General features: G+C 41.9%; 1 protein-coding gene across 3 annotated transcripts in view; it reads right to left on the bottom strand.

Moving 5' to 3' along the window:
• Positions 1–387: 387 nt before the first annotated feature.
• Positions 388–12,047, bottom strand: part of LOC137885447 (phosphoinositide 3-kinase regulatory subunit 6) — a 26,196-nt gene continuing 14,536 nt past the window's right edge. For 2 of the 3 annotated variants that reach the window (XM_068727731.1, XM_068727733.1), the window contains exons 9-21: positions 10,610–10,757; positions 8,422–8,508; positions 7,659–7,902; positions 6,951–7,268; positions 5,569–5,668; positions 4,858–4,980; positions 3,838–3,945; positions 3,592–3,694; positions 3,414–3,475; positions 2,650–2,740; positions 2,468–2,529; positions 2,223–2,329; positions 388–1,964 (exon numbers count right to left, since the gene is read on the bottom strand). In XM_068727731.1, the coding sequence (XP_068583832.1) occupies positions 1,808–1,964; positions 2,223–2,329; positions 2,468–2,529; positions 2,650–2,740; positions 3,414–3,475; positions 3,592–3,694; positions 3,838–3,945; positions 4,858–4,980; positions 5,569–5,668; positions 6,951–7,268; positions 7,659–7,902; positions 8,422–8,508; positions 10,610–10,757 (1,710 nt within the window). In that variant the 3' untranslated portion in view covers positions 388–1,807. The remainder of the gene's footprint in view (positions 1,965–2,222; positions 2,330–2,467; positions 2,530–2,649; positions 2,741–3,413; positions 3,476–3,591; positions 3,695–3,837; positions 3,946–4,857; positions 4,981–5,568; positions 5,669–6,950; positions 7,269–7,658; positions 7,903–8,421; positions 8,509–10,609; positions 10,758–12,047) is intronic. The other variant, XM_068727734.1, reaches the window with a different exon arrangement.

Genomic DNA, 12,047 nt, shown 5'->3' with positions numbered 1-12,047 from the left:
ATTATAAAACACAATCACTTTTTTACAAAACAAAATCATGTATTTACACAATTACATTTTGATTTTAATGGCGTCCTCATTATATATGGATGATTAGATGAAACAATGTGCAAAATGTATCATGAATTTCAAACTCATAATTTTTACCCCTGCTATGCTAGCAGAGACACACACACACACACACAGACGCGCACACACACACACACACACACACACACACACACACACACACCTACACTTACAGACGCGCACACACAAGCACACACTCACACACACACAAACACACAAACATGCACACACACTAACATGATTTTATGTTGTGCAATACATCACATCCAGTTCATGAGGCGGTTGACCTTTACTGCCTGAGATCCTAACCATGGGGGGGGGGGGGGGGGGGGGGGGCATAAAAAATAAGCTCGTTAGCCATTCTTGGCTATGTAATCTAATAACTCTGTGGCAAAAGCAACATATTTATCTTTTTCATATTTACGTGATGATGTAATAACGCATGTAGTCGTATTACATGCTTTACACACTGTTGCTTCACAAATAATAAAAAAATAAAACCTGCAGTTTTAGTGCAAATACATTCAGTTTAGGACATTTATGTGTCATCGAACAAAACGGCAGTGAGTGGATGGAGGTCAGAGGCGATTCTCCCACCTCAAGGCTGATGATGCATTTAAGATAATTACAGGAATGTGTGCAAGTTTAGCTCCTCGTCTTGTATAATAATCAAGCATGGAACACAGAATCCTCCACTTCTGGCCAGTAGACAGTGACTCTCAAGACTGACAAGCTACTTTATGCACATCAGGCTGGCTGTCTGATACAATAAAACACAAAAGCTGCTTCTGTTCTGCAGAGTTTCCTGTCACGTGGCTCTGACTTCATAGTGTGGTTCTAGAAGCTTTCCAGAACGTTTCCAAACTAATTGCACCTTCATGACATGCTTGCATTATGCAACAGGTACGGGAATGGCAAGTGTATTTTTGAGGGATTCAGCAAAGACGAAGGCAACAGTTAACTGTCAGCTGTCATCGTACCGGTCATTCATCAATCGGAGCGTTTTAGTCGCTGACAGACCAGGCTGGTCTGCATTCCTTTGTGTGTACTGTGTGTGTGTGTGTGTGTGTGTGTGTGTGTGTGTGTGTGTGTGTGTGTGTGTGTGTGTGTGTGTGTGTGTGTGTGTGAAGAAGGCAGTAAAAGGTAGTGTGTCTATGAAGTAGAGTCACTGTTACCATCAGCCCTTAAAATCTGCCTCACCACATGGTGACTTTGAGAAAACCAGAATTTCCAGACTGTCTGCTGAGTTTTTTGGGATGTCACATGATTAGTGATCCAATTATCAGTAGTCCTGAATTCTTAAATTAATACCTTTGCTTACTTATTTCCCCCTGCCGGTCTCTCTAGTGTTACAGGCAGTATAGTTCTTTGGCAATCCAATCTGCATAGATTTACTGAAAATGTGTACTGTAGTAGAATCACTGTTAGGAGATCAACAATAATCCTGCTGTGTAGCACAACTTTGTTGCCGTTACTGTAAAAAGACTTCTCCCATCAACTGCAACAGGTGACACTAGTACTGTATGTGTTGATTTATAGTCTTTTTCCATACATGCCAGTCAAACCCATCTGACAGAACTGATTTGTTTTGTTTTCAGGAGCAGCTCAGTGTGACTCAAAGGTGATTCCTTTTGTCTCTCCATGTGTCAGACTGGACTTACAGCCGTTCCCGCGATCAAAGCACAGCGCTGATGGTTGTTAATTGTCAAGTTTCATCCGCAGGGTTTACGCCACCACGTCAGGTGATGATGCCGGCAAATGTGTTGATCGGTAGAGGGAGGCCTTTGTTCATGTATTTGCTCAGTCCCGCCTCTTTGACCTCTCCCAACTTGAATTTGGACCTAATGGTTTTCTGGACGCAGTATCCGGGATCAAGACACGGGGAGATCTCGATGCTGCAACACAAACACGTTGAAAATGGAGACATCAGTTCGGGGTGCACAGAAACTGGGTCCACCAAATGCAAATCAAGGTGTGGATCAAACTAGACCCTGACAGAGCAATTTCATATACAAACTGTAGAGATCTCTTTGTTCTGCTAGTGCTTTGTTAGCACCGTCGGCTATCAATAATCATTTTTCTAACCTATGAAACACCAAACCTTTATTTGACCTTTACTCAGTGGTGAAAAAATGAAGGCTGGACTCTCTCACCTCTGCACATTTCTGTAGCTCCTGCGACAGTCTCTGTCCAGTGTAACAGTGAAAGGTCGACTCTCCAAAGTGCGAATCTTAATGTTGCTGGACCGAATCTTTGACGCCTGGGAATTTCAAAATAAAAGCATGAAAGGATGAATTTATTGTTGAATTGATCATTTACATTCTATGCGTTGTTTTAACATAAGCCGTCTATGTGAGGATTATCCACTGGAGATGTTTGAGCCCAGCACTAGACTCACCACAACGTTGCTTTTGGTTTTTGTTGGAGGTTCATTCAGTGTCATGGTCAAACAGTTCAGATCTAGGAGACGAAGGCAGAGAAAAATAGGGAGCAGAAGAATAAGACAAAGTCATGAAATATATATATATATATATATATATAAAGTATTGAATACTGAATGTGTTAGAGATAATACTGAACCTTCTGCCTCATTGGAGGGAATAGCAGTGATCTGAGCGCCTGTTGTCCTGACTGACATTCCTTTGTCAACGTCTCGGCCACTTAATGTCACCTAGCAACACACACACACACACAAACAAAGCATGCAAGTGTCAAGCCTTTTGCATTTCACACAAACAACACGGTACACAACACAATATTTGTGAGCATTATTTCGGTAGTTGATGAGGCATGTGGCTACGGTGCCAGGAATCTAATAATATTGTGATTGAATGAACAAAACTAACAGTTGTCTAAGACTTCGCTCTAAGATTGTCGGGACTGCAAGTTTATCAAATGTGTTTTTCACTCGCACGTCTCTCATTCTAATCTATGCAGATGTATCTGTGCAGGCGTGCAGCTGAGCTGCGGCGATGCAATCAGCCGTGTGTGTAGTTCAGTTCTGTTAGCCAAACACACTGTTCAAAACAATAAAAAAGTGGGCAAACAGTTTTCCACATACACAGTCTATGGTTTTCCCCCCGCTTTGCCTCGTAGTGCAGTGAGTGACGAGTCAGCAGGCAGTCAGTGGCAACAAAAGCTTTTGAGAAAGTGTGAGTCACCGCAACCACAAGATGTCTTTCAGCATGCAGCCATGACTGGCCACCCAAAACATTAAGCAGTTTGTTGCAGCAGAATGGGAGACTAGCCGTGGACAGACACACAGGTGCACACTCACTCACAAACCGGTGTTTCTCTTGGGGGGCTTAATAATGTATAAAAAATTAAAAAAAATAAAAACGTACCTTTCTGTAATTCAATGAGACCATAGCCCCGCACACCTCCCCCGAGCTCTTCTTCGGTTTATCTGTTTGAGAGACCGGCATGTTGTTAAACTCGGTTGTGTACAGATGTAGAGAGGCAGGTTTGTACAAATATCAAAGACAACGTTGGGAAAATAGTGTTCATGTATACCCAATTCACCTCTAATTGACGCTGAGATCTGTCTGAACTCAGGTAACTCCATTTCTAGATGCGTGAGAAACACATCTTCCACGGGATCCTTTGTCATGCTGGTGAACGTGATCTAATAGAAAACAAACAACTCTTTACAAAAGAAATGAAAGACATTTGAAAAATGCGAATCATTATGTGTTAAAAACCTTTTGGTATGAAGCTGCATAACCCTCACACACAAATAAATTACACATAAAATGTATCGTATACTACCTTAACAAAGTAGATGGTGAAGTAGACAGGCTGCTGGCCGGTCCGAACGTAGTAGGAGATTACATCAGACACGAAGGGCTCTTTTGGCCGCCCTGGGTTCATCTGTTGCTGGAGAAGACAAAAGTCATCAAGAAATGAATCTTCCTGTCTGCATGATGCTGTAACCACAAACTCATTTTGGTCACATCAAGTGAATATAATGAGTCACTAAAAGGTCAACTGCTCGCCAGGTACAACAGCAGCACTTGGTAAAGAAAAAGTGACTTAAAGTGTTTAAATTTGAACTTTAGTTCATCATTAATGTACCACATGACTTTAACACACCTCAACCATTAAAAAATGGAGAAATTTCCATTTTTTTCAGTAACTTGAAAAGTTCTGGGAAAGAGGGGAGGATACAGGAATTCAAGGAAAACTTTTTTTAGAGTTGGGTGAATGTAAAAATATGTTTTGCTATTGATGATTGGCTGAGTACATTGCTGGTTGTTGTTTTTTATTACAAATTTTATATAGCTAATTTATTTTATCATCTTACTCTGTGAATTATTGTTATCGATGGAACAGTGGGAAGATTAACCAAGAGGGTTCTGGTGAGTTATATTTAGTTTCTGTCAGAGTTTCAATGACGAGTATTTTTATGGTGGCTTAACAGGACAATTAAGCCTGTTTCAGTTTGGTGAAAGAGAGACACTTTAACTCAGGAGCTGCAACGCAGACAAACCTGAGCGAATACATCACATTTTCCAAATCCCATTTAATGTAGTTGAGTATAACATTTAGCCAGAGAGCACTCAACACTAGAACAAAACAAGCTTTTCCATTATTATCATAGCGCCGTAAAAGATGTTATGCAGCTTCCTGTGTTTCAACCTAAATCGGGGCTGTACGTCATTCAGACAAGTCAAGCTACAACACAGTGGGAGGAGAAAACTTAAAGAGAACTCTTCTCTCTCACAAGTCCCTCAAACACAAACGAAGGATTTAACTAACATAGGCCTGCTCTGAAAAAGTGTATTGTACCATTTTTGCCAGTTTGGGGATCATGCAGCCTAAACTCTTGATGTTAGAGTGGTACCATGGATCCACCATGCTCAAGTAGGAACCAAGAGTGCAGGGATTATCCTTGGATTGATGGAGGTTTTCCTAGAAAAGAAGGAACATGAAAGTAGAATATAATAAAAAATACATCAAATTAACAGCAGTGAGGGAATACGATGAGCCTGGAAGTTTTCCTACTCTAGCTACTGCATGTTTTCACTTCTTCTTCACTAAATTTGTGAGGGTCAATTTTGCATGGGAAAAAAGTCTCCGCCTCTAAAGAGCAGTTGGGGCAAACAGCTCAAGGTCTATTTAAATGGAAGTTCTTGGTGGAGAAAAGACACAACAGCTTACATTTATTTTAAAGTAATCTCAATGTCTGAATTAGAAAAAATTAAAATACAAAAATGAAAACCAAACACAGATCGTTAGAAATTTTAAATAATAATAATTATAAACAAATTACAAGTTACACTGAAAAAGGCAGCCAAGCCAATGTAAATTCCATGTTTTTGAATCTCGTCACTTCATTTCTGAGCATTTTCCACTTCACTATATTTTTACTTTAAATAAACACACAGTTACAGTGTAATTTGGCATTTTGAAAAACTGATCTTCTGCTATCTCTAGAGGTGTGCTGACTCTCACGCAACAACAGACCGATGGTGCGTTGACAAGAGGAAGTGGTCTTACCTTGATAGAGGAGTCGGGAGTTGTTGCCCCGCAAACAGGGATGTAGTAAAACTGGAGGTTTACTTTCATTGTAAGAAAAAGTCTCCGCGCTTCCCTTTTCCTGCAAAGACAAGCAAAGATTCGTGAGAAGCACTAAAATGTGTTCACGCATCGCTGAGCAGCAAAGAGGTTTCCAGTTTCCACGCATGACGTGAGCAATAGAAGAAGTACGGTTCAGCTTCCCAAAGCTGACGTGGAGAGAATGTAAAGTAGTGATTTATTAGTCCTCCAGTTCAGATCTCATTGTATTGTTAGTGCTTCAATGACAGTATATATGTTCATTAGAGTAATTTAGGATTAGATGTCAACAGGCCACATGTAGCTTCCTATTACTGTGGCAAAAATGATTTCCCCCATACATTTACAGTAAGGCATCATTATTACATACACAGGTGTCCTATCAAAACTAAATATTTATCTATAATCTAATCCTCAGATACAGTATATACTTTTATTGCACCAAAGAGGAGTATTTTTTGTCTTGTTTACAAAAGTCTAAATGTTCTTCTCATTGTTATGCGTGTCGCTCCAAAATCTCTGTCATCTATTAAAGAGAGTGACCCAGAGTATTTTGTTTCCACTGTTGTACTGTCCATTCAGGGCTCGACAGTAAGGGATGCCAGGTTGCCATCGCAACCATTTTGAAAAATTTGCAACCGCTTCTTGTTCTCAGATTGCCATCAGTGACAAGCACTTTTGACACATAAAAATAGGGACGGCAAACAACCAAACGTGCACCCCAAAAGAGATATTGTTGAATTAGTGACATTTAAATATTGCTGTCTAGACAATGGCAAAGCAACTGAAGTCATGTGACCAATTCATCAACATCACAAACGAATGTGGAAATTGATTCCACTGAAGAAAGAACCAGATGAACCTGAACAAAAAATAAAAAGGAAATTTGTGAAGCCTTGGGAAGCAAAGTATCCCGGCAATGTGGAGCAGGACGGAAAATGATACTTCAGAGCATGTTGAAACATACACAGGACATGGTTTCATGTCACATTTTCATTATCGAGCTGACGCATCACTGCATAGTTTGGTAAGTACTGACAATATAAGGGGGCTAATAATGGAAACCACATTTTCAGTTTCGGCAAACAAAAGCTGAAAACTCGCCAGCACCGCTTCAAAGTTAATGTTGAGACCTGCTCATGAAAAAAACATAAATGATAACGTGCAGATCTCAGTTGCGAGAAAATAACACAAAACTACAGTACAGTGTAATAAAAATATATAAAACTTATATATATATATATATGTTGTATCAGCACAGTCACACAAACATCCAGATGCTTTGAAAGAACCTTCGTCCTCTTGTGATATGACGAGTCTCTCACCTGAAGAAGTAGTAGGCCTTGGCCAGGCGGCCCAGTACCCTGTCGTCTCCCATGGCGACTATCCTGGCAGTAAAGTGTCTCTGCTGCTTGAGGAAGGGGTTCTGCATCGCGCTGCTTCCTGCCCGCCTCAGCAGAGTCGCTCCTCGTCTTCCTCCCCTCCCTCCACTACTTCCTCCTCCTGCTCCTCCTCCTCCTCCTCCTCCTCCGCCGAGGCTCGCGTGCTCCTCCAGGGTGTCCTGCATCAGCACCATGCCGTCCTTCACCGATGGTTTCATCTTGATGCCTCCGCGCCGTGACAGCCTCCCCGACTCTAGCTCACTGGGAAAACGGAGAAGGTTTTTTAACTGCTATAGTCAAAGTCCTAATCACTTCAAAATGAAGGTGAGGCTTGGACAACGCACAGCGGATCCCATGATGAGCATCTCGGACGTTCTCAAGTTCAGCAAAAGACTCTTAAATCTTTGCGCAAGAAATCAAGTGACCTGCAGTAAATGATCTTGGTGAAGATTACCTACTTTATTGCAACTTAGTTTTAAGTGTCTTCAAGATGATTTACCTGGAAAACAATGGCTCTAAAAACCCAAGGTAGGCTTTGGAAACATTTTCATTTCTACATGTCTGTTACTACAGGGACTGCAAATTAAGTAAAATACACAAAACTGGCAGTGGGCATGATCTATCTTAATGTAAACATGGTACTTGATTTACCTTTTGCATTGTTCCCATAATGTACTCATGCCGGCAGAGTCCAGAGAAGACGATAGGGGGGGATCGGCGCCGGGGGGCAGGTCTCTTTCGATGCCGCTGTCGTCGGACATGACGGAGAAGCGAGTCATGTCGGGCGGCATCAGGTCGCCGGGCGACTCACCCAGCACGACGTCCTCCTGCTCCTGGATGAGGGAGAACTGCTCCGACATGGAGCTGGATCGAAACCACTTGGCCAGCACTCGCCCTGTCGACACATCAACATTCATCAGTTACGTGTAATTCAGAGGTCTGCACTCACGTGGAGCAAGACAGCACAAACCACAGCACGGAATGAGTCCTTTCAATAACTGTCTCAGGTCTGCCCTAAGGCCCCCGAGGAGGCTCCCAACAATCTACAACTCAGATATTCTCACACTGTGACATATTGTGCTATAATTAGCTTTGTATTGATGTTCGCACTTTTGATCTGCCTCAAACTTCTACTTTAGTCATTTGCGACATATTTCAGAATGACTTTCAAAAGCTCTGTGATGCCACACTGAATTTAATTTGTGCTAATCGTCTAATGAGGCTGCTGTTGGTGAATAAACTTTCATTATTAAGAGATTTCTAACTGAATGATTTGCCTTTTTTTCCCCTTTACTTCTGGTTCTCTTTATCCACTTCAGTTTTCAGTAGATAATTCCAGTTTCAGCCTAATGTGGTTCAGCTGACTAGTAGTAACAACTTCCTCTAGACCCCCCACGGTTCCAGATCCACTCACAGATATCCAGATCCTCCGTCCACATGTGGAAGCTCATCTCTGGGTTCGGAGGAGGGCAGTCGCACAGTCGTCCACCAGACAATGGCTCTGCAATACACACACGGGGGTGGAGGAAGAGAGATAGGAAGAGACCAAAACTGTCACAATGACACTCAAAACAAAACACCTCCCCAACCCCCACAACGTCCTGTCTGTGAACACTGCTGTCCATCCCTCCACCTCCCAGCTGGGACGCAGGGGGAGCAGGTTCATCGGATGGGTCGCTGACATGATAAGAGTGGATGTCACGGAAATGGATATCCGGAATATTAAAAATAAAATACAGACAACTGACTCGACTGATTTGGCCATGGAGGAAGCCGCTAAATAGAGAGGCACGGTCACACGTTTGATCTCAGGGACAGCCGGTGTGACAAGTGGCCCCCTGGGACACAATGTGTGCTTGAACAGAACCCTGTGCTGGCTTACAGTGAAGTAGTTTGTACTGGAAATATCTAAAACTAAAAGGGCCGAAACCTCCTTAAAAATTGTGTTGGTAAAAAAAGAATTATAAAATAAAATAAAAATGTTGGTAGACATCTAAAAGGAGAGGAGGGAGATTTTATTCCATTAATCATCCTCAGTAAATCTGACTGGGATATCAGATAAAAGGAATAAAAAGTCTGATGCGCCTCACTGTGTGGCATACAGAGATGGCAGGATTTGGGCTCTCATGCTGGAAACTTTATCTCCAAAAAAAGGACAGAAATGTCCCACATCTCTCAATAAAAGAGATTTCATTGGAATCAGGAGGGCAGCAGGTAAGAGACTTAATGGTCCTAAAGAGCAACTTGTGGTTGTAAGAATTTGCAGCAATATGTATTTTGATCTTCATTTATTTTACAGAGCTGTTGAACTCCTTAAAAAGCTTTTTTATTGCATTAAAGTTGCACTATAATTTGGGAAACTTTGCATTTCTTTTGGTGGATCACGCTGCTGAGAAGCCTGAAAGGTGATAGAGAAATTCCCAATAGTCTGAACTGATGGGTCACAGAAACATGCATGTTGATAGTCTGGAGATTTACCGGATCAAAGCCATAAGTAATAATCAAGTCAAGAGTATGACGGTGCTGATGGGTAATTGCAAGTCTGTCATTCTGGTTGTCGATGTGTCTCCTAATAGTAAAAACCTTCTCTTTGACGTGATGGACCGAAAGTGACCTAATTCTGTCAAAACGTGGCCTTTTGATCTGACAGGGCGATATGATTGATGTCATAAGACAATAACATAAAAAAACAAAACAGTCTTTTACAAACTCAGTGAGTTCTTTTGTAAAAGTAAAAGTCAAGACAACACAACAAAGCCCTGAGGCCTATTTCCATTGTGGGTGATGTAGCAGGATGGATATTCTTCATTCCAGATTGTCAATTTTCTGGCAGAGACAGCTCACAACACTCCGGCTGACAAGTACGTGGCGGCATGCCAGGCTGGCTAATTATGCTGCTCTTCAGTGAAATGGTGGCATGGCATGTGTAGCGCTCCCCAACGCCTACGATGGTATGCTACGCCAGGGGTCAGCAAAGTAGAGAAAGTCATTAGATAATTCCCTTTCACTCTTTAAAAAAACTGCCTTTTTTTTTTTTTACAACCTTCTTAAATTGCGTGAGCAAATGAGAGCCCAGTAGGACAAATTCATTTTCAATGTGACGCAGCCACCGTTTGTGATCTGTGACTAAGCGGTGCTCGCATATCCCATTCGTGAAACAGTTTTGAGTTTCAACAGAAGAGATTATTTTTGTCGGACTGCAAACCAAGACGACCCTGAATGCAAACCAAGAAATACTCAGAGGATAGTAATACTCATGTGCAACACCTCACAATCATCATCCCTTTACAACTGAAGTGGATGTAATTTAATGCAACCGAATAGAAAATATCTAAAATGAATAGCAAATCATGTAGATCATTTTGTATGCTATTTGATTATTTTTTTTTATCACATCCTCGTCTCTTGCTGCTTCCCTTTTTCCATTTCACTCCAGTCTGTTACATAACCAAAAGTGACGGCGGTTTGTGTGGTTTCTTATCCTTCGTTGATGTTTGGCCACACTAATAAGTTGTGTTATGCGTCAGACAGAGCAGCTGTGCCTCCGAGAAGCTCTGCCCCGAACGGCTTTGCTGCGTTTCTCTTTTCCAGAGAGCTCCTACCTGAGTCCTCGTCCGTGACGATCAAGCTGTACAGCCGCTGTAGACGGCTCCTCAGCGCTCCCCCATCCCCTCTGCTGCCCTCCTCCGCGCTCTGCTCCAGAGCCGCCAACACTTCCTGAAAGTGCGACTCGACAGCTTGACCCATGTCCTGTCCCGGAACACACAAACACACGTGGGTGAACTCACATGCACACAGGAAGACAAAGACGTACAGAGTCCGTATTAATAGCACAGAGGTGAGGGGTTTGTTTGTTGCTCGTTCGTGTGCGTTTCAGCCCTCGTGTGCGTCCTGCTGAGGTGTTACTTTAGGATCGCTGCCAGGAGACGCTTCCACCAACAGACCTTCATTCAGGATGTTTTATACAACACGTACATATGAGGCACGGACTCTCAAACTATTTTAAATCCGGGAGAAAACACTGAAAAAGTTGCTGTCATCACCAAAAATGGAGTCCCACTACATTCTACTTACGCTACTCTCAACTTGAGAGTCATTCTGGTAGGAACTTGTTATCGCTTAATTAAACTGCACAGAAGTGATCACAAATGTCATTCACTCCCTCCTGAAGCATACAAATTGTGCATTGACATGGAAAAAAAATGCTGAAATTATAAAGAGCGGTTGTGAAATAGACAACAACCAGACTCAATTACAATCTTTCACAGACTGGAGATTAACTGGAGACTAAAGAGAAGCAAGACATCATGACACATGACATAAAGTCCCGCTTTACACATTTGGGCCTTCAGAGTAGCATTCCATTACTTTCTCACTGTAGAGCTACATTGTTATTAAGGCTGAATCCCACAATATTAATTCTACATGTTGTTTGTAAAGGGTGCGTGTGTGTGTGTGCTGTAAAAGTGGAGAGATTGATCGACAAACAGGCTCAACAAAGCCAGGTCTTTTATTTTATGTTGGCATATGCTACAGTTTATTTATCAATTCATTTGTTTATAGGCCTACATATGAGCAAATTTGTTTATATGGGCTCTCGCTGTCATTTATTTTGATGTGATTGTTGCACATTTTGTATCCGTTTTCGTTTCAATAAAAAGAAAAAAGCCTTGAAGTCCGGGTTTTTTCTTATCTCTCATTAGACACTAATAATAACGTTTTACAGCTTGTGTCGTCATCAAGAAAAAAACTATTTCTAGCAGCTGTATATCTGTTTCACTTACTGAGTAGGAGGTTCTCTTTTCCTCTGTGTGCATGTAAGCGTGCAATATGTGTGAAAGAGATTGATAAAGTTAGCCAATGCTACCCATTGAAGCTTCAAAGCCACAAAAACGGTGTTTTCCGGACAGCCCTGACTGTTGTACACACTGTGTGTTTCAGGAAACTCAATTTCCAGCCATATTTCAACATCCACACCAATTCGGTGAACTGAATGAGGCTCGTTGCTTGCATGGTCTACTTGCTTCCTAAGATATATTC

Source organism: Cebidichthys violaceus, unplaced genomic scaffold (assembly GCF_023349555.1).
Source record: "Cebidichthys violaceus isolate CVI_PGR_0920_01 unplaced genomic scaffold, fCebVio1.0.p SCAF_4, whole genome shotgun sequence".
Lineage (NCBI taxonomy): Eukaryota > Metazoa > Chordata > Actinopteri > Perciformes > Stichaeidae > Cebidichthys > Cebidichthys violaceus.
This window is presented reverse-complemented; position numbering and strand designations above follow the sequence as displayed.